The 24,646-nt window shown below is 52.1% G+C and overlaps 1 protein-coding gene across 1 annotated transcript in view; it reads left to right on the forward strand.

Annotated features, from left to right (window-relative positions):
• The first annotated feature begins 11,128 nt into the window (after window positions 1–11,128).
• WDR1 (WD repeat domain 1) overlaps window positions 11,129–24,646 on the forward strand; it is a 42,578-nt gene continuing 29,060 nt past the window's right edge. Inside the window, exons 1-3 of the mRNA XM_081812612.1 lie at window positions 11,129–11,288; window positions 11,739–11,860; window positions 23,866–23,956. Coding sequence (XP_081668738.1) covers window positions 11,273–11,288; window positions 11,739–11,860; window positions 23,866–23,956 — 229 coding nt within the window. The 5' untranslated portion in view covers window positions 11,129–11,272. The remainder of the gene's footprint in view (window positions 11,289–11,738; window positions 11,861–23,865; window positions 23,957–24,646) is intronic.

The raw sequence follows: 24,646 nt of genomic DNA on the forward strand, positions 1-24,646 counted from the left end.
TAGTCCTAACACTTAGAACTCTACCAGTTCTCAAAAGCCAAAAACATGCTGTCATCTACCAGCGTTTGGAAGAATGCTGGATACAGCTGGGTTTTCTAAAAATGCACATAGCAATTGCCAAAACCATCAACACTCATCTCCTAACAGCACAAAACAGTGAGAAGGCCTTGGTTCTATGGGAATGATGGGAAACAAGGAGCAAAATTTCCTGGAAACAAGGGTTCAAGTTCAGAATTTCAAAACAACCTTGATTTGTGGTTCTGAAAGTAATTCAGTTGTCTTTCCATGTGGGGTCAGAAGTATTACAGAGGCAAAGCCCTCAGTGACAGAATCAAGTCTTGTACCCAGACTGGTTGACATCTGGCTAGTTTTCTCACTGTAAACTGGGCGCCACAGGGGTTTAGGGGGTCAAAGGCAAACCACCATCACATGCACACACTGTCTTCATCTAAGTACTTGACACCAAGGTGAAGGGATTTGAGGTGGCCATAAAAGGACCAGTTCCTATCCCAAGGAGTCCCTATCCATCGACCTGAACTTGGCTGTGGCCACAGGAGAACCAAATACTCCTAGACTCAGAGGCCAACTATAAAGGGTGTCCCCCATAGATGCACAGCCTGATGCACTATTTCCATGCTTATTTGCACAGTCTACCCCGAAATGTCAGTACAGTATCACTAGGGGAATGGGCATTCACTGCCAGTCCCTAGGGATGTGAGGATTCAGACAGGTCTTCAGGCAATAGTCTGGTGAAGTTTCCTTGCCTACTACCCCCCTCAGGGAAAGCACATGCCTCACCCAGGCCAGCCCCCTCCCTGGCCTGCTCTCTGGGTAGTCATCTAGGACCGTCCTTGGCACTTGCACCTCACCCTGCACCTGTTACCAGCCTTCATTCTGCTTACTGTCTGTACACGCCTTGGCTGGGAGGCTCTCCTCGCTTCTGCATATCTCAACCCCCAAAGCAATTTGGAATTCCAAAGCTATTTCCACCACAAGATTCCTCCAGATCACAAGAGGTAGGGAGCAGCCCTCATGCACTGGCTTACCCACCACCTTTCCATTGGTTCTAGACTATCATCCTTTTGTCCATGTTGACTTGTCCTATCTGGAAAGCAAACTGACAGTTTACAAAGCACTTTATCTCCAAGCTTCAAAAACATTACATCAGTATGGCAGAGACTTAGTGGTATGTTCTATCCAATGAAGGATGCATCTGAAGCGGTCCAAGTTCCTGTCCACAGGGCCAGATGGAAGTTTGGTATGTTGGGTTCTTTTGAGTTAATCTGGAATTACGCAAAGAGGACTGACAAGACCAAATCTCCTTAAGTTTTAAGTCATTTGTGCACACATGACTCTTAAAGCAGCAACTGATTATCAAGAATTGCTCTTTCATTTAAAGGTCTTACTGGCTATCATGTCAGAGTAGTTTTGGTCATGTTAGTGACTTGGTTTGCCATGGGAATAAGGGGATACCTTGGCAGTAATAATCTTAAGTCTGGAGCTAATTTGTCGACAGTAAGGTTTGTTATGTACTATATCACAGCACCATTAGCTCAGCCAATTCCCTCTACATTAGGCATATTCTAGCCATTATCATTAGAGAGTCAGCCACAGAGGGAGTGGATTTGCTACCTAATCAGACTGCTTTATGGGAAGTAACTTTGGGACTCTACGTCCTCTCTAACTTTAGGGTTAAAGCCAGTTGTGTCCAGGTTGAGATGTTAGGAAGCCTGCTATGCAACCTAAATCCACATGTTTGCATCAAGTGGGAACAAAGCAGAGCAGAAAATTAGCATTTATTCACTTAGTCATGTCCCAGGGCCCACCTCAGGACGCTCACATAGAACTGGTTCTTCTCACCACTGGGACGCACCCCAAAAGAAAGACCACAGCCCAGGGCAGCACACACAATGACGCTATCCCTTCAAGAAGTCTTAGCTCTTAGTGTTAGGACCATGACCCCCACAACCCTGATAGCTGGGACTCCTCTGTAGACCTTAAGATAAAACATGTATTTTAGAGTCAGGAGACCTGGCTGCAGGACTTAGCCGAGGAGTATCCTGGTCTAGCTGCAACTCTTGAAGTGAAGAATAGCACTATAAACACTTTGCATGTTAAACATGTAAAGAGGCTAATTACGATTTTAAGCACCAAAAAAAAAAAAAACAGGTTAGCTCCAACCGTTCCATTCTCACAGCATGGCAAGCATCCTGGGAGCTGGAATTTGCAAATGCTGGTTCAGGGGAAGAACTAACTAGTGTGCATAAGGCATGCAGATCACTCGATGCTTGGTGGTTTAGCACTTGGGGACTAAAGCATTCACCACGCTGGTGTCCACACTAGAAATTGGCGTGGGTGAAGCAAGGAGCCCAAGGATGCCCAAGTGCAATTCTGTGTAGTCCCCAGCCCCATGTTTCTGTAGCACCTTCAGCTCCCTGGCCTGGTGCCCAGCACACACAAGGCACTCATGTTCTTCTAAGTTACATGCTTCCAGTACAACAATCTTATGCTTCTTTCCCATCATGCACTCAGTTTTACAGAGGGCTGTAGAAAGCCTAGTGCATACTAAGCTCCAGTATATTTTCCATCTAACCTACAGGGGCATCTCAGGACCCACACTCACTCTCCCCTGTGTAAGTCCACGGTAGCCAATACTGCACCATCCCCCAGTCTGGGGAGGGGGAAGGGAGTCTATCAGACACTTAAGTACCTATCAATCCTGAGAACTAATAGCTGCAGCCTAAAGACATTTAGGGATTCAATAGGACAGACTTGTCCAGAGACTGCAAACCTTAAAAAAAAAATCAAAACCAGAGAATTTTTCAAGCTCTACACCCAACATGGGGCTTGAGCTCATGACCCTGAAGATCAAGAATCACAGGATTTTGCAACTATATAGCCAAAGCAATCTTGAAAAAGCTGGAAGCCTCATAATCCTGGATTTCAAGCTATATTACAAAGCTGTAGTGATCTAGACAGTATGGTACCAGCACAGAAACAGACCTAGATTGAAGAAACAATAGAGTTTTGGATTCACTTCTGGGTTCTAAGTCCAATTAATCTTTGACAAAGGAAAGAATATCCAGCAGGGGAAAAAAAGGTCTTCGATAATTGGTGGGAAACCTGGATAGCGACATGATGAAATTGGACCACTTACACCATACACAAGAATTCAGGATGGATGAAAGACCGAAATGTGAGACCTGAAACCATCAAAATCCTAGAGCAGCACACAGGGAGTAACCTCTTTGACATCAGCTGTAGCAACTTCTTTCCAGATAGGTCATTTGCAAATTTCTCCCATTCTGTAGGTTGCCTTTTAATTTTGATTGTTTCCTTTGCTGTGCAAAAGCTTATTTTGATGAAGTCACAATGATTTTTGCTTCATTTCCCTGGACTCAGGAGACAAATGAACTTCTAAAACTCACCCCAGGAGACCTAAGTAATCCAATTAAGTGGGAAGCCAGGAATAGACCCTTTTCCAAAGAAAACATCCAGATGGCCAACAGACATGAAAAGCAGCTCAACATCACAAATCCGTGAAATACAAATCAAGACCACAATGATAGCCCCTCACACTTGTCAGAATGGCTAAAAGCAACACAACAGGTGTTAGCAAGGATGGAGAAAGGCGAAGTCTCCTACACTGTTGGTGGGAATGCAAACTGGTGTGGCGACTCCGGAAAACAATATGCAGGGTCCTTAAAAAGTTAACAGAACTACCCTTTGATCCAGCAATTGCACTACTAGGTATTTACCCAAAGAATACGAAAATACTAGTTCAAAGGGACCCACACACCCTAGTGTTTATTGCAATATTATCTACTATAGCTAAATAATGGAAGCAGCCCAAGTGTCCATGATAGATGGATAAAGATGTGATACACACAGGAATATTACTTAGCCATAAAAAATGAATTCTTGCCATTTGCCATGACATGGAGCTAGAGTGTATTACAACACTAAGTGAAATAAGTCAGAAAGACAAATACCTGATGACTTTACTCATGTGGAATTTAACAAACCAGCGAGCGGGGCCGGGGGAGGGGGCGGGGGAGACACATCAAGGAACAGACTCAACTCTAGACAACTGATGGCCACCAGAGGGGAGGTGGGTGAAATGATGGGTGAAATAGGTGATGGGGATTGAGACCATTTGTGATGAGCACACGGTGTTGTATGGAAGTGTTGAATCACTATTATACACTAAAGCCAATATAACACTAAACTGAATTTAAAGACTTAAAACAGGGGCACCTGGGTGGCTCAGTCAGTTAAAGCGTCTGCCTTCAGCTCAGGTCATGATCCCAGAGTCCTGGGATCGAGTCCCACATTGGGCTCCCTGCTCAGCAGGCAGCCTACTTCTCTTTCTCCCTCTGCCTCCCCGCGCTTGTGCTCTTTGGCTCTAGCTCTGTCGAATAAAATCTTTAAAAAATAGACAAAACCAGACGCCCATCATGCCCAAGTGTACACAGTGGTGCTATTCGATCCATTAACTTTGACGCCCGAGTCAGAGCTCCTGCCATCTCCAGCCTCCCCCCTTGCAGTCTCCCTGTAGAGACACTGCCTTGAAAACAAACGTTGCCATATAGAATTCAAGTTGTCCTTGTACAGAGGCCTACTATCTCGGTCCCAACAATGCCATCAGTAGGGCCTAGAGCCCACCCAGCCAGGACAAGGGGCCTAGGTCTTCCTGGGCCCAGACTTAAGTGGAGGACATTGAGGCCAAACAGCAGCTCCTGGCTATCTACGGCTGCCACCACCCTGCAGCCTCATTTGGACACAGAAGTCCCTTCACGGCCATGCCAGTAGGGCTAAGGAATTGGGCTCTCAGCCCCACGGGCAGCACCAGATGCCAAGTAGCTCCCAAACATGACAAATATATTCTGGTGCCTATTTTAAAGACTGCTATTCTAAGTTGCTACGTTGGAGCATTTTAGAATGGAATGCTGGATCAGGGGGTGGGATGGGGAGTAGCTGTTTGATCATTTTCGGGGGGACCCTTTGGCACGACAGCTGCCCATCGATCGGTTTGTACCCTAGCTGGTGGCTTTCCTCAAGGACATCTACTCCAATGTGGGTGGCAAACCTCTAGTGTCAATGCTATGGTCCCTGCCCAAGTGCATGCCTGCTGCTTAAGTCCTTCAGCTTGTGGTACTTAACTACAGCACTCTAGCAAACTAATACCCCTTTCCCAGACACATGCAGACCTAGATAGTGGGCCCGGCTTTGGGTGCTGGGCGGTCTATATGCAAACACTTGACCGGTTGGAGGAAGCAAAGCACCTGTTCTCAGAATGCAGGCAAAACAAGGGCTCAGCAATGCTCAACCAGTTCCTTAAGCTGAACTGCTCTGATCACTCCCCATGAAAGAACAGAGGAATGCCTATGTCCAGCTAATCAATGTCCCTCTCCATGGAAGAGGCCAAAGCCCTCCTGGCCGCCAATAAACCCTGCCTTGTGTTTTCTGTGCTTTGGCAAAAGTGGAGCCCGGTTCACATCTTGGAGCACACTAAAGACCAATATAGCGGGAAGTGGGTTTGGAAACGGCCAGTGACTCCTTTGGAGCAGGAAGTGTTGCAGAAGCTGGGATGGATTCCTGGGGTGCTTTGGCACTTCCCGAGATCCTCAGCTATTTGGGAAGTAGCCTAGAGCCAGTTCTGCAGAACTCGGGGCTTAAGCACACCCTGTACTCTGTATGTAGAGGTCCAGAATCTCTCCATGCCTGCAACAGCCAGGGAGAAGGACCCTAGTGCTGACCAGACCAGAGGAAGGACAGACCCGGGAGTTGTACTAGGGTTTCTGCAGAAAGCAGAGCTCCCTTCACCCAATGCTCTAGGTCATCAGCAAGGATACCAGCATGGCCCTTAGACCAGATACCCCACAGCACTGCAGAGTGTCAAGAGATCATGTAGCCACATGCCTGCTTCATGGGGACTACTGGGACAGGGTCAGCACCCAAAGCCAAGCAGATCATGACCACCTAACAGATGGCTGGATCATTTTCTAGTGTAAGTCAGGAGAAAAAAAGGTAGTATTGTAATTCTGAGTATTTGTCCAAGGACACAGCTTTTCAACTAAAAAAGGACATCCCTGCACTTGACTTAAGAGCTACTGGATTCTACCATTTGCTGGAATGAAATAAAGTTGCCTGTTCAAGAACACAGGTTCACAAGTGTTGATCTGGTTCTTTTTTAAAAGACATTTGGGGGGGGGGGTGGAGATGGGAAGCAGGGGAGAGAGGGACAAACAGACTCCGTGCAAGTGAGCTTGGAGCCCCATGCAGGGCTCACATCTCACGACCTTGAGATCATGACCTGAGCCAAAAATCAAGAGTCAGACGCTTAACTGAGCCACCCAGGTACCTCTGGTTCACTCCTTTTTCTTAAGAGAAAACAGCTGGGCTTTGGAGAAAGCCGACCCAAGCTTTAATCCTGGCTGTAGCCCTTTGCTTGGAAATTTGGGCAAGTCCTAACTTTTGAGCCAAAGAACATGCAAGCCAGCACCCGGCTCACGGGAAGTGCTCCCAAATACAAGGCTAGGGAAGTCTGTTGTTGAAAGCCCTTCAGGGAGGCAGAGTTGAGGACAGGACTCCATCTGCCCTCAGGGCACCATTTCAGCCAAAGTGGCGAGTATCAGGCAGCAGAGAGAAGCAAAAACAGTGGCTGTGTTCATTGTACAAGTCACAGGAGTTCTTAGCGCAAGGAATAGAGACAAGGAAGCAGCGGGACTGGCCCAGAACCTTCGCAGCTCCATGCTGAAGGAGTGAAGTCGTGCCGGTCCAAGTCTCACGCCAGGTTTGCTGGCTCCAGCTAGTTGACCCTCACCCGGTCCTTAGGAAGATCAGCTAGGGGAGGTTTAGTGGTCTATGAAAGCATGGCTTATAAAGAACTAAGATAGGTCAGTAACTGGAATGACTAGGATATATTCCCCGAACTATGTTAAGATCAGTCTGAAGCTATGCAGGAATACGGAGTTCTCCTCAAGGTACATCTACTGTAGATCACCTCAAATGGAAAAGTATTTACACACAAGTTCCTGTAGCTTGCAGGAATTTGAAAAAATCTTGTAGTGCTGGTTACAGGTTTTAGATATTTACTCATTTGACAAAGCCCAGGTCTCCTGTGGGATCCCAGTTTACGGAAGAGGAAACCAGGGCTCCCAGGCTAAGCATGCTCAGGTGGTGGTGGATTCCTGTAGAGCCACACATCCTGAGCCCTCATTTTCACCACGAAGTATCCAGCAGAACTGACCCGAAACGAAGCATCAAGGCCTCGTACTGACACCTGGAAGCCGATCTAAGGGTTTTGTCGGGGTTACCCAAGTAACTGCAACCAGATTACCCAAAGCCAGCCTAGGAGTTTGAGATTTAAGGAATTACTTAAGTAGGTTTTTAAGACACTAATTGCTTTGGAACTAAATGCAAATTCAGGTGATGCTCTTATTGCTCATTCCCTCTAGGGCAGTCTGGTGGGCCCTTGGCTAAATACTCGAAAAAACATGTGGCCCGTTTTCAGGTGGCCCCTGTTCTCAAGTTCAGTGGGGGTGGGGAAGCAAGTCAATCCAGGAAGCAGAGGAATCGATTTGGCCTTGGTTTGAGAGTTCAGTGGAACAGACTGGCCTTAAACTGGGGTGTACAGGAAAGGCTCAGAAACCGCAGGCGCAGTAGCCCCAGGCAGGCGCTGTGCAGAGTGGCAGAGCTGAAAGGCCCTTGGGGTGGCCCCCGTGACCCGAAGAGACTCAGGCACAGAGCTACTGGAGAGCTAGGCTGGGGCTGGGTCCCTGCAGGGCCTTTGAGACCAACATCCTCCCCGGGCCTACATCTTGAGATAGAAGATGTGGGGGCTGCTGACAAGGTTTGAGGTTACTGTGAGGATTCATAGTGCCTGGAAAGATTAAGTGAAATAGTTGAGGTGAGACCAACTGAAAAGCAAAGGAGGAGTACCTGGAACGCTGGGTCTCTTTTGAAGTTTGAGCTGAAAACAGCCAGATCCTTACTGCAGCTCAACGCTCTCACCTAGAGAGTAAATGTTTAGCTTAGATGAAAAACACTCTCACCTTATGGTCACGTATTCACCATACCTTTAGCCCGCATGCACATCAGACACCACTTGCTTCCACCATGCATTGCCCCATAGGTTTAGGTCTTGATTATTTAAGATTTCATTTATTTATCAGACAGGCAGAGCACAAGCAGGGGGAGTGGCAGGCAGAGGGAGAAGCAGACTTCCTGCTGAGCAGGGAGCCCCATGCTGGGACTCGATCTCAGGACCCTGGGATCATGACCTGAGCCAAGGGCAGATGCTTAACTGACTGAGCCACCCAGGTGCTCTAGGTCTTGATTATTAAAGCCCAACATTCCTTTCTATTTTTCTGCTCTTACTTGATGTATTAAGACGTGCAATAAAAGCAGAGACTGAGTCTGGCTCAGGATCTTTTCACCACTAGAGCGTCTGGTCCCTTCAACCTTCTTTCTATTTAGGTGTCTGGAGTAATCTTTTCATTCACCACCTCAGGGTTTGCTGGCCAAACCCAGCAGGTTACTCTGGCTCTGAGTGGACACAGCAGCCAGGAAGTGGCTAAAGGAGCCCATGTAAGGCGAGGAAGCTCGGAGCCTGGCCGTGTTAGGGAGATGAAGGGATAGATTTGAGAAACGCCGGCATTCAAGGAACCAGATTTGGTGAAGGGTTGAATGTGGGGGTGAAGACAGGGCTGGGTAGCCAGAAAGACAGGGGTCACTGTGGGAAGGGAGGCTTCAGAGAAACAGCCCTGTGGCAGGAGGGAGCGGGGGTGGTGTTTGGTCTTAGGCTGGTTTGGTCTCAGGAAGTGCCTTGGGGACTTTCCTACAGAGATGCTGGGGAGGCAGGTGGTGACAGGTGAGGTGCTGGAGAAGTAGCTGGACCAACATGCAGAGAAGGATCCTCCAGGATACTGACATTCAGGGTCCCTCCTGGAGACCGAAGGCAGGCTGTTAGGTTGTATTAACAAAGGTGTATGTAAGGAGGACCCAAGGAAAAAGCGCTGGGACCACAGCTAGCCACAGCTGATACCACTCAGGTGTTACTGAGCCTTCACCACTGAGACCACCAAGCACACCGTCCCAGAGACCAGCCAGAGGAAGAATGCCCTGGTGTCCGTCTTCCCTTTCAACCTCGGTAACTTCCAGCCTAATCTTGTTGTCTGTAGACAGTTCTTTTTAAGCTAGGGGGAGCATCCCCACCCCCCATCCCCTTCAAGCCCCCAGATCAACAGGACTACCTAAGCTAGCAGCAAAACCTCCTGCCAGGGTTTTGAGAACGTTTTACTGGAGTTTTATCTCGTCAAGCAGCATCAACTCCAACAAGGCTTTGTACAGGTGCTAAAGATTACCAGCTTGCAAGAGTTTGGGGTTGGCGCCTTAGTTTTACTTGCACGTAGGTCCTTAGGTTACATAAATATCCTAGGGGTGAACTTAAATCCACCTGTTCCGAACCCAAGTCTCATTAGGGGCTGATAATTAAATCCTGGTTTCTCAGGTTAGAGCCACCACTTGTTTCAGGAATCACCATTTGGTACCAAGACTTACTATTTCTAGGGTCCTTCACTTCATAGAACTACCTTCACAGCCATTGTTTCTTGATCAAAGATCACATGTGGGGTGTGGGGGGTCACCCATTTGAACAAAAGTCACAGGGAAGGTAGTATCAGGAATATGTTCTAAGGGCTAGAAGCTTGGGATTTAAAATAAGGTGGTCAAGGAAGGTGATCTTCATTGAGCAGGTAACACCGGAGCAACTAGGTTCTTCTGGAGAGAAGAGTAATTCGAGGTGGAGAACAAGTTGCCAAGGCCCTGGGGCAGGCATATGCCTGGGGCATTCCTGGGACAAGACGGACAGTGTGCAAGAGGAAGGAAGGTACAGCTGAGGACAGTAGATGGAGTCTCTCCTAACTCAGACTTGTCACCTAGGGTCCAATCAGCCACCTTAAAGGCTTTAGCTTAGAGCCTTGGAGTTCCTACAGACTTTAAGGTGAAAAATAGGATTCAGTTCATAGAACACAGGCTGCAACCTGAAGAACAGACTGAGGTGAAGGTGGGGGAAGGTGGGAGCATTAAGACTAGATAGCAAACACCTGCGATAACCCAGGTGAGCCTTCGGGGCATAGTTCTGTGGGACTAACAGCCAAGGAGGCAAGAAATGATCAACTTGGAGAGAGTTGGAAAACAGAGCCAAGAGGTCTTCCCAGCAGATTAGAGAAATAGAAAGGCAAGGATCACGGTTCAAGGTTTTCCAGCTCAGGCTTCAGCACCCACAGGTGCTTTACATATTCTCACTTAGCCCCCCACTCAGGAAAAGTGCGTCCCCCTACAGAAAAGGGAGGCTTAAAGCAACATCTCAGAGCCCTTGCTTTTCCCATTTTAACGCTGCCTTCACCTTAAGAGTAGAAGTTCCCCCCTTTCCTCCCGCCTCCCTGATTCATAAACCCTGGTTTTCTTAGCACCTATATTCCCTTTACTCTCCTTGGCTTCTTAGCTTTCTAAAGGAAGTTTTGAGAGAAAGAGCTCAGGCCAAGCGAGGCATAGCCCCGAAATTTCTGTCAGCGGCTGCTTTGGAGGAAGGGCGACTCCTATTCAGGAGTATTTTTAATAAAAGAAAAAGCACTCTGCAATCCCCGAGCGGGCGCCGACTCAGCCGGAAGGCTAGCGGCCCAGGAACGCCCGCTGCGCAAACACAGGCTCCAAAAAGGCTTCCCCGGCTCCCCCCACTACAGCGAGCTGGCGCAGTCTGCGGTCCCCGAACTTCAGCCTGGAGTGGCCCCAGCAGCCCGCCCACCCTTCCCTCCGCGAACGCAGTAACAGCCCTCAACCCGCGGCCAGAACCCGTCTGGCACCGAGCCTGCCCGCGAGCCACATTTTTTACGGGGCCGTGTGCAACGTCACTTCCGGGGCGGGGCGTCCGGGGCGGGGCCCGCGCGGGGGGAGGGGCGGCCCGGTCCGCGCAGGCTCACGCGGGCTGCAGCCGCCGAGCCGAGCGCTTGACTATATATGGTCAAAGCTGGGGGCGAGCCGCGCGCGGGGCCGCGCTTCCGGGTTCGGCGCGTCCGCAGCGGCAGCGCGCAGGGCAGGGCGCGAGCCGGCCTCTGAGCCCCGGCCTCGGACCGCCCCCTCCGCGCCCGGCACGCCCGGCGCCGCCTTTCGGCCCCCTGTCCCCGGCCCGGCCTCGGCCAGTCTGCTTCGCGGCGCGGGCGGCTCTGGAGGCTCTCGGCGAGTGCGGCGTGGTAACAAGTGGGCGACGATGCCGTACGAGATCAGTAAGTGCCGCGGCCCGGTGCCCCCCGGGGTGGGCTCCCACGCCGCCGGGCCCCCTCGGCCATCGGCGGGGCGCGGGCGGCCCGGCGGGGTCCCCGGCCGCGGGGGAGGGGGGGGAGGGCGCGGGCCGGCGAACGCCCCGCCGCCCTCGGGGCGCCCGGCGGCGATCCCCGGCCCGGGGGGGTGCCCCAAAGTTGGTGCTGCGGGCTGGGCCCGTGGGAGCCCCCGCGTCCCTGAAGGGCCTGGTCGGGAGCGCGGACCAGGAAGTCGCGCGGTTCCCTGCGCTCCTTCAAAGTGGCGGCCGCCCCTCCCGGTGGAGGCAACAGGTGACCGGCTGAGACCGGTCCAGGGCCCCTCTCTCGTCCGCTCCCTGTCCCCAGTCCTCAGCCCGGCCGGGGGCCGAGGTGGGGGCTGCCCCTAACGCGCGCCCTGCTTGGTTTGTGTCTCTGCAGAGAAGGTGTTTGCCAGCCTCCCCCAGGTGGAGAGGGGCGTCTCCAAAATCATCGGCGGCGACCCCAAGGGCAACAATTTTCTTTACACCAATGGAAAGTGCGTCATTCTGAGGAACATCGACGTGAGTACTCCCTTCCCACCTTCCACCCCCCCGCCGCTAGGCGCGGGTTCAGACCCTGGGTGCTACTCCCAGGTTTCTCCTTCCCCTCTACCCCCCTCTTCTCCCGCCCAGCGGCCTGGGGAGGGTGAGGACGCCACGCCCCCTCAGCCTTGGGACCACACCTCGGAAGCCTAGAAGACTGTTTTAAGCTTCCCTAGGCTCTCTTCTTTCTCTCCCCGGGGAAACTGAGGCTTGGATTAGTTGAGGCCATAAGTATGAGGTCTCTGGATCAGGGGGATCAGACACACCCGGTCAGCGGCTGCTTGACCTTGGGGCGGTTGGTGACTTGGGCCTCTGAATCCCAGTGTCCTCATCTGGTAAAATGGAGGTGGTGGTGAGATGAGGCTCCCTCCCCCCACTTCCCCTGACTGCCTGTGCCCGCTGAATGAGATGATGCGTCCCTACAGCCCAGCATGCCTGGCACACACCCAGCACTTGGTAAATGGCACTTACGTATGATCATTATTAACACCCAGCGTCTCAGTGTGGCGGGGCCAGGACTCCTGCTCAGGCCTCTGCACTCCAGACCGGTGTGAGCCCCAGTGCAAAATCAGGAACCAGTTTATCCCCATGAATCGTTTAGACAGACATCCTGGACCCAGGCTGAGAATGCTTCTTGAGCCAGTTTCGTGGGAAATCCTCGCAAATTCCTGTTACTCCTCTGTAATTACTGAAATGACCCAGTCTGCTTGTTGGTCTCCCCACTGCTGGGATTGTACACTGAAATCTTTCTTCTCCCTTCCTCAGCCTGAATTACGGTATGGGGGAGGGAAGTTGGAAATGCCAGCACAGCCATTTGGCGGGGAGGGGTTCTCCTGCACTGTGCTTGGGGTTGGGCCTTGTGCACAGTATGTAGGTGGATGATTTTGATTGGTCATGTTCCCAAGGGCTGTCAGCTTAGATTCACATCTGTTGTGAGTGATTACCCCTAGTGGGTTGGGATTGTTGCTGATCAGATGCACTTGCCCTCGGGGACCTCACAACTGGCTGAGGGAGTAAAGGGACTCTGTGGGCCTCGCTTTTATTGCCTGTAAAAGGAGAGGACTCTGCATGGTCTGAGGTGCTGCTGGCTCTCCCCTTGTCTCTGGGTAAGCCACCCAGTCACTGTCGTTCCTCTGCTGAAAGAGTGAGCTCCCAAGTGGCAGTTTCAGCCCTGCCCCGGATTGCTGGGCACCTCAAATGCAGGGGTGGGCGGGTGGGACTGTTCACTGAAGGTGCTATTGTGCTACTTACGGATTCCTAGAAAGCTGCTCTGGCCTCACGCAGAACTGAGAGAAACCTCACCAGGGACTTAGATGGTAATGATCTGGAGATGTCCAGGGTAGGTCCCAAGATTTTGAGTATAAAAGTGGACTAAACCATTCTCAGGGATACAGGGTGGGGGAACGCTTGGGTTTGCCCCTAACAATCCTGGACGTGTCGTGGCAATCTACGTGTACTTCTAGGTGGGAGGCCTCATGTGGGATACCTACTGTGTGTCTGGTGCCATGGGAGGTTCTTGAACTGCAGCATCCTTCAGCCCTGGGGCCCATTGCTCTGCAGAGGGAGAAGGAGCAAGGCGAAGGAGGCTGATCATCAGAGCTGCTTCCAATGGAAAATTGTTCACAGCTGTGCACAAACACCCCCCCACCCCCACCCCGCAAACATTCCCCAGCTTGTGACACCCATTCTGCTCATTCTTCAGAGGTCTTTATTTTTACCGTACCCCAGAGGTTAGCATTCTCTCTTGAGGGTGTGTCTGCTTTCCTTTCCCAGCTATTTGTAAGTTTCTGTGGGGCCAGGACAGCATGGGAAGCTGCTAATGTGTTCGTGTTCTGGATGTAAATCAGGCCATTGGGCTCTTTTTTGGATTGGGGGACCACTGGCACTCAGTTAAGATGGATACCATTTTTGGTGGGACACAGCATTCCTGGGAAAAAGAGATGGGGAACCCTCATGACCATTCAGGGAATAGGAAGGAAGATGGTCTGGTTACGTTACAGGCTCGGGAAGGAGAGGAGGCCCGGAAGAAAGGTTGGGACCAGGTCAAGGAATGTCCAACAGACGTCTGCTTGGCTTCTACTTGGCCTGTCCAGACCACATTCAGGTTTCCCTCCAGCTGTTCGGGCCCCAAACCTGGGACTTATACTGGATTTCCCTCTTTTTCTTCCCTCCCATAGTTCATTCTTCAGTGGATTCTAGTGACTACTTTCAAACTTCAGAATCTGACATTTTTTTCTCCCTGTTCTGTTTCCCACCCTCCTCCAAGCTACCATCCTGTCTGGATTGCAGAACAGAAAACCCAGACTGGTCTCCCCGATTCCATGCTGGCTGTCCTCCAGTCTGCTCTCAGAGCATGGCCAGACCAGTTACGTTAAAATATGAGATGGTGTCTTTTGCCCCTTTGCTCTGCCTTACGGTGCCTGATACAGCATCCCCATCCAGCCTGTCACCTCCGGGCTCACCCCCAAAACACCCCCTCCCTTCCACTCGGCTCCAGGCACTCTTGCTTCCATGCTCTTTCTGCAACATGTCACATATCTGGCTCAGGACACAGGAATTAACAGCACTCCCGTCCTGGCCTTCTCTACCCCTCAGGGCTAACACGGAGCGAGCCAGCAGGCAGGCCACCACATCCTACTACTGTGTGTGCGTCTGCCTGTCTTCTGTGGCTGCATTGGGAGCTCCTTGAAAGCAGGGCTTTGCTCTCCCCTGTTTCATGCACTGCTGTGTGCTCACCCAGGAGAGTACCTGGCCATAATGGGTGCTCAATAAGTTTATCCGTTGGTCGAAAGGCCTTGAGTGCCAAGCTGTGTCATAGAGATAATAGGCAGCCATGGAAGGTTTTACTGCCTGGAAATCTCAGCCTGCTTGAAGTTGCTGGAGCTAAATTTTGTGACATCCCCCTCCTTTCAAACCCAACAGGTATCCATACCCATATTGACTTCCCAGTCGTAGCCACTGCTGTCATTCACTGTTGACTTAAAAGTTGTTTTGTGAACCCAGCATAATGGCACCTTAGAAGCTTGTGGAAAAGAGCGTTTCTTACCTATTTTCTTTCAACCACGTCCGAATTAAAAGCATACAGTGGTGTGGTCATCTAGAAAAGAATAATCCAGAAGGGGAGAGCCTGGTATATTCTTAGCATGGGGCCAGCATTGCCACTGCCCCTGCGGATTCTGCAGAGACAGGGAAGAGTTACTCCCAGTGACCGTGAAGGAGCCTCCTCAGGATTCTGAACTGCCCATCATCACGTCCCTGTAAAAAACAGCTTTGGCACATGAACTTCCCAGCAGAGGCCCCTCGAAAGCTGCCAGAAGCAGCCAGCAGATTAGCTACAAGGGCAGGTTTGGAGCTTGCTTTTAAAGCAGTCTAATCCCTAGATTCCAGAACCAACATAACATGTATTTGACAAAATAACATATAAAATCCAATTCTAGGAAGTGACATATTTGTTGGATTTCACCATGCTCTGTTTCAAAGGACAGTGTGAAGTTCAGGGGTGTGGAACTTGAGTGCTGAGTTTCTCCTGGAGTGATCCGCTGCCAGCCATGTGCAGAAGGACCACCTGTGCGTGCCCCCCCTCCGCACCATGGAGTGGGGGAGGTCCATGAAGAGACAGATGGCTCCAGAAGGATTGACGTTGTCCCTTCTGTCTATTTGCACATGCCTCCTGAGTCCCTGCTGTGCGTCCAGGGGAGCACAGATCCAGGGGAGGCCCCTCCTGCATGGAGTTCGTGGTCTTGGTGGGAGTGACGGGCTCCCAGGTGGCAGAAGGGAGCGGTATGTTGGAGTACCACCTGGACAGATGAGCAGGCGGCACATGCATGAGGTTGAAGCAGGAGAGACCTGGGGGTCGGATCTTTAAGAAGTGAAGAGAGAGGCTCAGACCAGGCCACAGAGCTGCGTGGCGACTTGCTTCGTGGGCCGGTGATTCTTGGGTACTTTGGCTGTCACGTGTCGAGTCACAGCAGGGGTCCTGTGAGTGTTATTAGTTGGCCCAGGATAGGCATTTCCTTTCCATCCCCGCCCCGCTGCCCTGCCCCTCCCGCCTCCTATGCCTGAGCCCCAGTGAATCCTGTTACAAGTACTTACCAAGCATCTGCTTTCTCGCAGAGCCCAAGGGCCCATCCTCAGGGATCTCGAAGTCTAGTGGGGAAAACCGGCACTGGGAACTGGATGGGGCTGTGACCCTGAGAGGAAGCGCAGATGCTGTGCTGCCAGATGAGGTGCGCTTGGGCGAGAGGTGCCCTGCAGGGGTTGTGGAGTTCCGGGCCAGAGCCTGGTGTGAGGGTGTGGGGGGCTCTAGCAGTGGGTGGTCAGGCGGCCCTGGGGCAGAGACCACCAGAACCATAAAGAGGTCAGGCAGACTAGTAATATGATCAGATCTGTAGTAGAGATTGTTCTGTACCTAAGATTTGAGGTTCAAGATGAACACACTCAGCAAGTGTTTATCAGAGGATAGAACCGATCCTTGGTTCTTGATGTTTCCCACACATAGTCACTAAGCTTGTCTTGCTGAACCCTGCCCATGACCACAGTGTCCAAGATTCAAATCAATGGTTGCGAGGAGATTTTGCCCCCAGCCCCACCCCCTAAGAGAGATTTGGCGACGTCTGAAGACATCTTTGTGCTACTGATCTCTCTCTAGTTGGTAGGGGCCAGGCATGTTGCCAAGCATCCCACAGCGCACAGGGCTGTACTACAACTTAGCTGGCCCGCAGTATCAGTAGCGTTGAGACTGAATGTTACCCTTGTGGGTAACCATTCTGATGCTCTGGTTAAGCACTTTAAAAGAATGTCCCGGGTGATTGGGAACAAGAGGGAAGAACCAGATGTGCCACAGAGCAGCAGGGAAGGTTTTTGGAGAAGGGGAACATTTGAGTTGGGTTTTGGAGGATAAGTAAGAGTTTTCCAGGAAGAGGAGTGAGACAGAGACAGCAGAGATCGGGGAGAATCTAGACAGTGAACCACGTGTGCACGGAGGTTGGAAGAAGTTTGACTTGTGTGCTCTCAGCACAGTTAGGGGCTTCTGCCGGTTGTTGGTGGTTTTGATACGTTTCTTACCCCGTTCCTGTTCCTGGAGGTGTAGAGAGGGATATCAAGGCCTTCGAGGTTATAAAGAAAACAAGGTTGTAGCCTCATGCCTGAGGCGAACGGGGAGTTCTGGTTGGGTTTTGGAAATCAACCCTGCCCTGAAATGGTTGGAGATGCCCATTTGGGTCCCTGTGCAGGCCTGACCTTGGACTTTGCCGCCACCAACCCATCATCCCCCACAGGGCCTCATTACAGATGACCTGTAGACTCTGGAGTGGAGAGGGCTCTTTTTGCTTCTCTTCTAAAGTCTCAGTGGTGGAACCTGCCCGGCTTTGGTGGTGATACACCCCGTAGAAAGAACTGGACCCCAGGCTCTGGTCAGCTTGCTAGTAGCTTCTACCCACTGGTTTTATCTCTGTTCCCTGGGATCTTATCCAGAAAATGTCAGTGTCTCCACCACACACCATCCCAACATGAGTACTCCAGTCCCGCTCCCCAGCCCCGCCCGTGTTCAGCTGTTCTCCAGGGAACACAGACCTGGGCCAGTCCAGCAGGCAACCCTGAGCGCTGCCTCTGGCAAAGGAGCTCCTCTTGGTTGAGTACATTTTGTGCCAGGCAGTGGCTGAGCACCTACTGTACTTCATCCAGTTTGGTTTTCTTATCCGTAAGAATAGGGAGAACAGTCATGGGGTCATTGTGGGATTTAGCCGAGTTCACTCACAAGTATCCCTAGAGGGTTGCCTGGGCTGTGACAGTCCAGGGTGCCTTCCTCTTCACAACCGCCCCATGTCGGCTAGAGACTGTTTCTCTTTTTAGAGATGTGGACACCAGAGCCCCAGGACGTGCTGGGATCTGACCACGGGCAGCCTCCCCCAGACTCTCCCCTCATGACTGCTCAGTAAGGCTCTGGGCAGACAGAGGAAAAGGAGGGGGTGCAGGAAGGGAGGGGCCAGTGTCCTGTGTGCAGGGGTCCCTGTATTACGGCCTGATTTGCTCCATCGTAAAGGGGTTGAGCCAGGAGGCAGGAGGGATAGTCGCTCGGAGCGGCACACCACGCAGGACTGCTGAATGGCGCCACGCGGTTCTGAAATGCGTAACTGTCGGCCAGGCTGAAGTGCTCTTCCGAGTCAAAGAATCAGGCTAACGGTAGTGCCAACCATAGGTAAGAGAAGAGCACTGAGGAATAAAGGCTCTTACCTGACTTCGGGTCCCCACCCCACCATTTACCAGCCAGGTAGCCTTCGGCACATCACCCTCTCTGTGCCCGGTTTCTTTGCCAGTGAAGTGGGTTGTAAGGTTACCTTCCTGTGAGGTTTCAGAGAAATCAACAGAAGGGTCCAACCGTGTGGCCGAGAGGGAACCATCCATGCACGATGATTCGGAAACGGCTCTCATGGTCCAGGCAGCCTTGGTCTTCTGGGGCATTTGGAGGCAGCAGTGTTGGATCAGATACAGGCCCTGCCCTCTGCGGGTTCTGCTTGGTGAGAAGCCACGTGGGTATAAGAATGGCACGTGGTACAAGGCAGAAAGTAGTGAGGGTGCTGGGGTGGGCGGCTGGGGCAGGGCATTCATGGCAGAGATCGTTTCCCAGTTGGGACAGCGGGGAAGGATTCTTGGCGGTAGCCTTTGCCCGGGTGGTAGAAGCTAATTAGGGCGTGTCATTGAGGCAGAGACAGATAAAGGGAAGAAAGTCACTCGGTGAGTTCCTGGAGGAAGGAGCAAGGCATAGTGGAAGATGGACTTCGGATTGCCAGGTAGGGTTCTGTTCCTCTGGGCTGGCGGGAGCCTCAAAGCGGGAGCAGGATGGTGCTCACTGGCCGCTACTTTGGTGCAGGTCGTATTCGTACGAAGCATTCGCTCACTGCTGGATCCCCAGGGCCAGCCCGGAGTGGGTGCAGGGAGTTCTTGGAAGGAGTAAATGAGCCATACTTACGTGTTCTTTCTCTCTGAGGCAGCGTGGTAGGGGCTCGGCTGCTGGGCCCAAGCTTGCCGCTCTGGAAGCCCAGATGTCCGTGTGGCTGCTTTCTTTCGCGCCAGGCTACTGTGCAGTAATTCGAGTTTGTCCTTAGTCATCAGTGAACAGAGGTCCCTGCAGATTGTGTCAGATACACAGGTCCAGCTCCCAGTGACTGCTTTTAGGAACTAGAAGTAGTTAGAAAGCCAGTACTGTGAAATGCAATCCTCCTGGAAGGTCACTCTCACTTTACCTGGTCTGAGTTTGGAGGAGCCCAGGGCTTTCTCTGGAGGCTCCGGGGCCATCAGCTGCTACAGGAGAGCACGGAGGCCCCTCTTGCAGTGCTGTGTCCAACAGCTTCTACACTGGTCGGCTGGGGAGGCCTTCCCAACCTCCTGATGTGTCCCCCCGGCTCACTGGCTCGGGCGCTGAGGTCAAAGCTGCCACGCCCTGTGACCTGGGCCAGTCACTAACCTCACTATAGATGGTGTGGTGACCTCTGATCCCTCCTCGGCACCTGAGCCTGAGAAGACCTAGGACCTGAAAGAGCTTTGGGGAGCCGGCGGCTCAGACACTACCCGGATGAAGCGAGTTTCAGGAATCCTCCCTTCGTTGTAGGGAGTCTCCTCGGGCAGGCTGCAGATTGGGAAGGTGTGGGGGGTTGGGGTTCATATCCTGTTTGACAGGATTGGCAGAAGGAAGTCTGGTCCTGCGGATGGGCCTCTGTGCAGGTGGGAGGCCGGGGCGGCATGTAGTCCATGGGAGAATGGGCCTCCTTGGGTTGGGCTGAGGTGCCTCCTGTCTTCTGGCTTCCACTGTGGCCAGAGCGCCCCCACCTTGCTGTCCCCACAGGCGTTTGCAGGGTATGCAAGGCACCTGGTCGGCCAGCTGTGCCCATGTCTTTCCTCACATCTGTGACGCTGTCTTCTCGTGTCTTCTGTGAGGCTCCCTGACCTCCGAGGTGTGGGGGCAGCCTTCCGGGCCTGTGACAGGGCCTCAGCAGCCCTGAGCTCTGCCCCTCAGCAGTGTTGCCAAGTACCCACTGCCAGGCCCTGAGCTGCGGGGGGCGGGGGAGGGGATGCTCCTGTTCTAGCCCCAAGTGGGAGTGACAGGGGCCCTGGCCAGGTAAGGGCACTGGCCCAGGAGGGCAGGCCTGTAGGGGTCTGAGAAGAGTGCAGGCAGTGAGATTGGGCATGTCCTGAACCATCTCCTAAGGCCCCCAGGGAGAGGGAGCCCCTGCCGGAACAGGAGTATTCCTTGGTGCACCCAGAATTGGCTTTCTTCCCTTCCCTGGCTCATTTTCCCTGTTCCCTAGCCCTGCCTCAAATAAATTACTCACCCAAGTCCTATTTTCCTTGCCTGGGGGCAGCAGGAGAGGGAGGACAAGTGAGGGGAGCTGCCGCCCCCTGTGAGGCGGGGGAGTGGGCATTAGGTCCAAATCCTGGTGCCTTGTGGCCTTGAGCCTCACCTGGGAGGATGACAGTGGGAACAGGGGAGTTGTCATTTCTGCTTGTAGTAGCCAGCCTCCCTGTGTGTGTGCTGAGCCGAGGTGGGGAGCTTGCCACAGACTCAGAAAAAGTCATTATGTTCAGCTTGGAGAATCTGGCCCCCTCCCTTGCTGGCTCAGTTGTATTTGCAATGCAGACAAGAGAGATGTCTCATCCAGCCTGGGATTCTGGTGCTGAGCCTGCTGGGGATGACCTTGGGTGTTTCACACCCCCTGCACTTGCCACCCTGACCATTTGAGGGAAGGAATGTTTAGGGGCAGAACTTCTCCCAGAGCCGATGCCTACTCATCTTGCATCCCAGCCCCAGGCCCCTGGGAGCCCACCCATTTAAAGGCAGATCCCAGTGGGGCTGAGTGCTAGCATGGGCGGTCAGTTGCCCATGGGATGGGTTTCTCACCTGTAAAATGGCCTGGTGGCACCCACTGTGTGGGGTGTAAGACCCCTCAGTCAGCCTTGAAACAGACAATCTGGAAAGGATCTCAGGAGCGGTGGACTGTCCACAGACCACTTTTGGCCAGCTTCTTTGGGAGGGATCTTGTCTGCGTTAGGGTGTTAGGATAAGAAGCACTAATCTGGGCTAGAATGGGTTGGATTAGGCAGATGTTAAATGGATACCAGGCATCTTAATATTACTGAGGCATAATTTAGATACAGCAAGATTTATCTGCTGCGCAACGTGAGAGAGACACACAGTCCCATAACCACCACCGCAGTCCTAACATGGAACCTTCCCATCGTTTCCAGAAGACCCTTGCCATCAGTGGGCTCCCTCCATGCCTAACACCCGGCAAGGACCAATCTGCTTTCTGTCCCTTTAAGTTTGCCTTTCGTAGAATGTCATAAAAAAGGAGTCCTGCAACCCAGTGTTGTCTTTCGTGTCTGACTTTTTCACTGAGCATAATGCCTTTGAGGTTCACTGATGTGGCTGAGCGTGTTAGTGGATGTTCCCCTTTGTTGCCCAGGTGTGTTCCACTGTGTGGATACAGGGTGGTGGTTCTTCCAACGTCTGTTGGTAGACATTTGGGTTGTTTCCAGTTTGGGGCTGTTAATGAGTAAAGCAACTTTGAACCTTCATGCGTGTGTCTTTTTGTGGACATGTGCTTTTGTTTCTCGGGTAAATATGTAGGGGCGGGATTGCAGGTTTTGTGTGTGGTGAGTGTATGCTTAACTTCATGAACAACCAGCCAAACTGTTTTCCAGCTGCATTGTTTTGCATTCCCACCAGCAATACGTGAACATTCCCGTACGCTGCGCCCCCGTCCTTGCCAGCATTTGGTGATACCAGTCTTTTAATCTTGCTGATTCTAGTGGATATGTAGTGGTATCTTATTGTAGTTTCTATTTGCTTTTCCTAAAAGACAGTGACATTGAGCACCTTTTACATGTGCCTATTTGCCATTTGTGACATCGTCTTTGAGTACCTGATACCTTTCAAGCAAATGTTTATTCCAAGATGGATTAATTTATGAAGCACGTATATTAAGTGCCCACCACATCACATAATGCTGAGTGTTAAGTTGTAGGGGTGAAAAGGACTTTGTGTACTTCCCCCCCCCAAAAAAAACCCATTTATTGAGCACCTGCTATTTGTGAACTGCTTTGATGGCTGAAGAAACTGCACTTGAAGCAGGTCGCGGAACAACTAATTGGCAGAGATGACAAGAAGGTTCAGGTCTACAAGAAGGTTTGGGATTCCAGGTTTCCCCGCTATCCAAAACCAGAGCATTTTATGAAACCTTATGGGAGCCAAAATGGCCTAAAGCAAAGAAGCAGTTACTGGTACTTTATATGAAAAAATTTTTGAGTGTTCCTAGACCCCCAAAAAGTCACCTGTCCTGGCTTTTCTGATACCTTCGGACAGATGCACGACATAAATGGAGATAAAGCCCAGGTGCTCCCAGACACAGCTTGGAGCTCTGGCCACTTGATGCCGAGACGCTGAGTGTGGCTCCCGGGGAAGGCGCTGGGGGGCATCCCTCGCTGCTCTCGGGTGCCTGCTACCCCAGACGGGCTCGTCTTGCCGCAAAACCGGTGCTGAATGCGATTTTGGCTTTTTGCCTTTTTTCATGACAGTGAAAATCCTGTGTGGCTCTCAGTTAGTGAAAACAGGTACTAATGTAGGTCTTCTGGAAAAGCAAAGTGGCACAGTGCAGGCTTTGGAAAAGCAGGGGATACCTGTATCGTGTGTCGTAAGGACCTTTAGGACCTTTAGAGACACATGAAATGCTTTAGGGGCACAGAAGAGAAGCCTTCACAAGAGGTTTCGTGCAGGAGGTAGCCCTGCAGTTAGGCCTCAGAAGTAGGTGTCACTGGGCAGGAGGGGTGGTTCTGGGGAACAGCATTTGCAGAGAGACGTGGGCCGAACAGGAATGCCAGAAGGTGGGCGGTGGTGGGCGGGGCTAGAATTTAGAGTCCGCTTCTCTGGTCTCAGTCTGGTAGGATGGGGGGTGTGGGGATCCTGTGGCCAGAAGGCTGAGAAAAGTGCAGGCTCTGGTCTTGTGGTCAGGTCGGGAAGGGGGGGCAGTTGGGGGTCAGGCTAGATGTGCCTGCAGCCGCCGCCTCTAGAAAGCAGGGTGTCGACACTGGGGCCTGATGTGTCCTCAGCCTCCAGCCAGTGGGAAGCGGCCTCTTTTCAAGAGTGCTTGGTTCATAGAAAGCCGACTGCGGGAATTGGGGAGTATATGACCGAGTCTGTTCCCTCCTGAAAGAAAGCCCAGCTGTAGAGACAAGTCGAGAGCATCTCAGTATGTGTGCTGCAGGTTTGCTGAGGCCGCTCGAGTGTGTGGAAGTGGGGGCGCCGCTGTCTGCTTTTAGTAAATTAGACATTAGGACCTTCTTGCTGAGCAGTGGAGATGCTTCTCGTCCCACATGCTGGCCCTGTTCTTGCTGTGAGTCCAGCCAGCCTTCCATCTGGGCTACGAAGCGAGTAGGAAGTCCCCATCGCCCGGCGACGGCTGTGACAAGGGGAAGGCTCCCAGCTCCGCGCTCCGCTGTGCTGCTGGAGCTCAAAGCCAGGGGCTCTATTTCAGGCCATACGCTGCTCGGCAGCTGGGGTTGAGTTGCTCCTGAACAGGGAGACCGGCACACAGGTGACTGGAGAAAGCAGCCGCAGCGGGAGGCTCCCCACAAAGAAAAGTAGAATAGTAGACTTTTTTTCAGTGAAAATTCTGTCTCAAGCGTGTATTTTACAAATACATATTGGTACTGTGTCCAGTGCAGAAAAGCAAAGGAAAGACAATCATCTCAAATTCCACAGCTGTAGATGAAAGAGAAAGAGTTAATACTGCCTAGATTCCTATCACCCGAAGATAGGCAGGCAGTGGGTGTGTAGGCAGGTAGTCGTACTGCTGGGATTTTTCTTTATGGAGGTTTTGACTTAAATGTTTGTGCGTGTGTTATTTTTAGCCCCCGAATCCACTCATCGGGAGAGGGGGAAGCAGTTGACTGCTTCTGCATTCCTTGTGTTCATTCTGGTCTCCTCCCTGCAGAACCCAGCCCTTGCTGACATCTACACGGAGCATGCCCATCAGGTGGTGGTGGCCAAGTACGCGCCCAGCGGGTTCTACATCGCCTCTGGAGGTACCTGTGTGCGCGTGGCTCGTGGACGCTTGTGGTGTGGCCCAGGGGTTCCCCAGGCCAGACTGGACTCCTGGCCATAGGGTGGTGGGAGGTGGGGGGTGTGGTAAAGGGAGGGGAGCTGCGGCAGGGGGAGCCAGTGTGATTAGTTTCATTTGGGGCTGACAAGGAAAGTATAAGCCGCCAAAAAGCCCCATTGCAGAGCTTTGCAGTTGGCGGTGTTCCAGCTGGTTCCAGCTCAGAGGTCAGCAGAAACACTCCTGTGAGGTTGGCCAGAGGCCTTTGTGGGTAGCTGTATCATGATGTTTGGGAGCTCATTTTGTGTGTGTGTGTGTGTATGTGTGTGTGTTTTGTGAATTGCAGCTTTGTCCTGTGTCACCTTTATTCATTAGCTGCTCCTTTCCCAGTCCTGTCAATGTGGGCCTCAGGCAAGCGCTCCTTTCCACTCCAGCCAGGCTTTTGTGTGGCTCTGTGGGAGGCTGGCTGGGAGGAGGGACATAAAGATCTTTACCATGGTGGATGCTTTGTTCACCCGCTTCTTTGAGGTAGATCTTTTACCGTTTGCAGATGAGAAGGGGAGGCACGGAAGTTAGCGTGGCCTCCCGTTTATTCACTCATTTGTTCATTCGCACACTCAGCAGATCCTGACTGCTTTGTCAGTGCCCAGCCCTGTCTCCGGCCTCAGGGGAAGCC

The sequence above is a fragment of the Leptonychotes weddellii genome, chromosome 2, assembly GCF_054177405.1.
Source record: "Leptonychotes weddellii isolate Sample4059 chromosome 2, ASM5417740v2, whole genome shotgun sequence".
Classification (NCBI taxonomy): domain Eukaryota; kingdom Metazoa; phylum Chordata; class Mammalia; order Carnivora; family Phocidae; genus Leptonychotes; species Leptonychotes weddellii.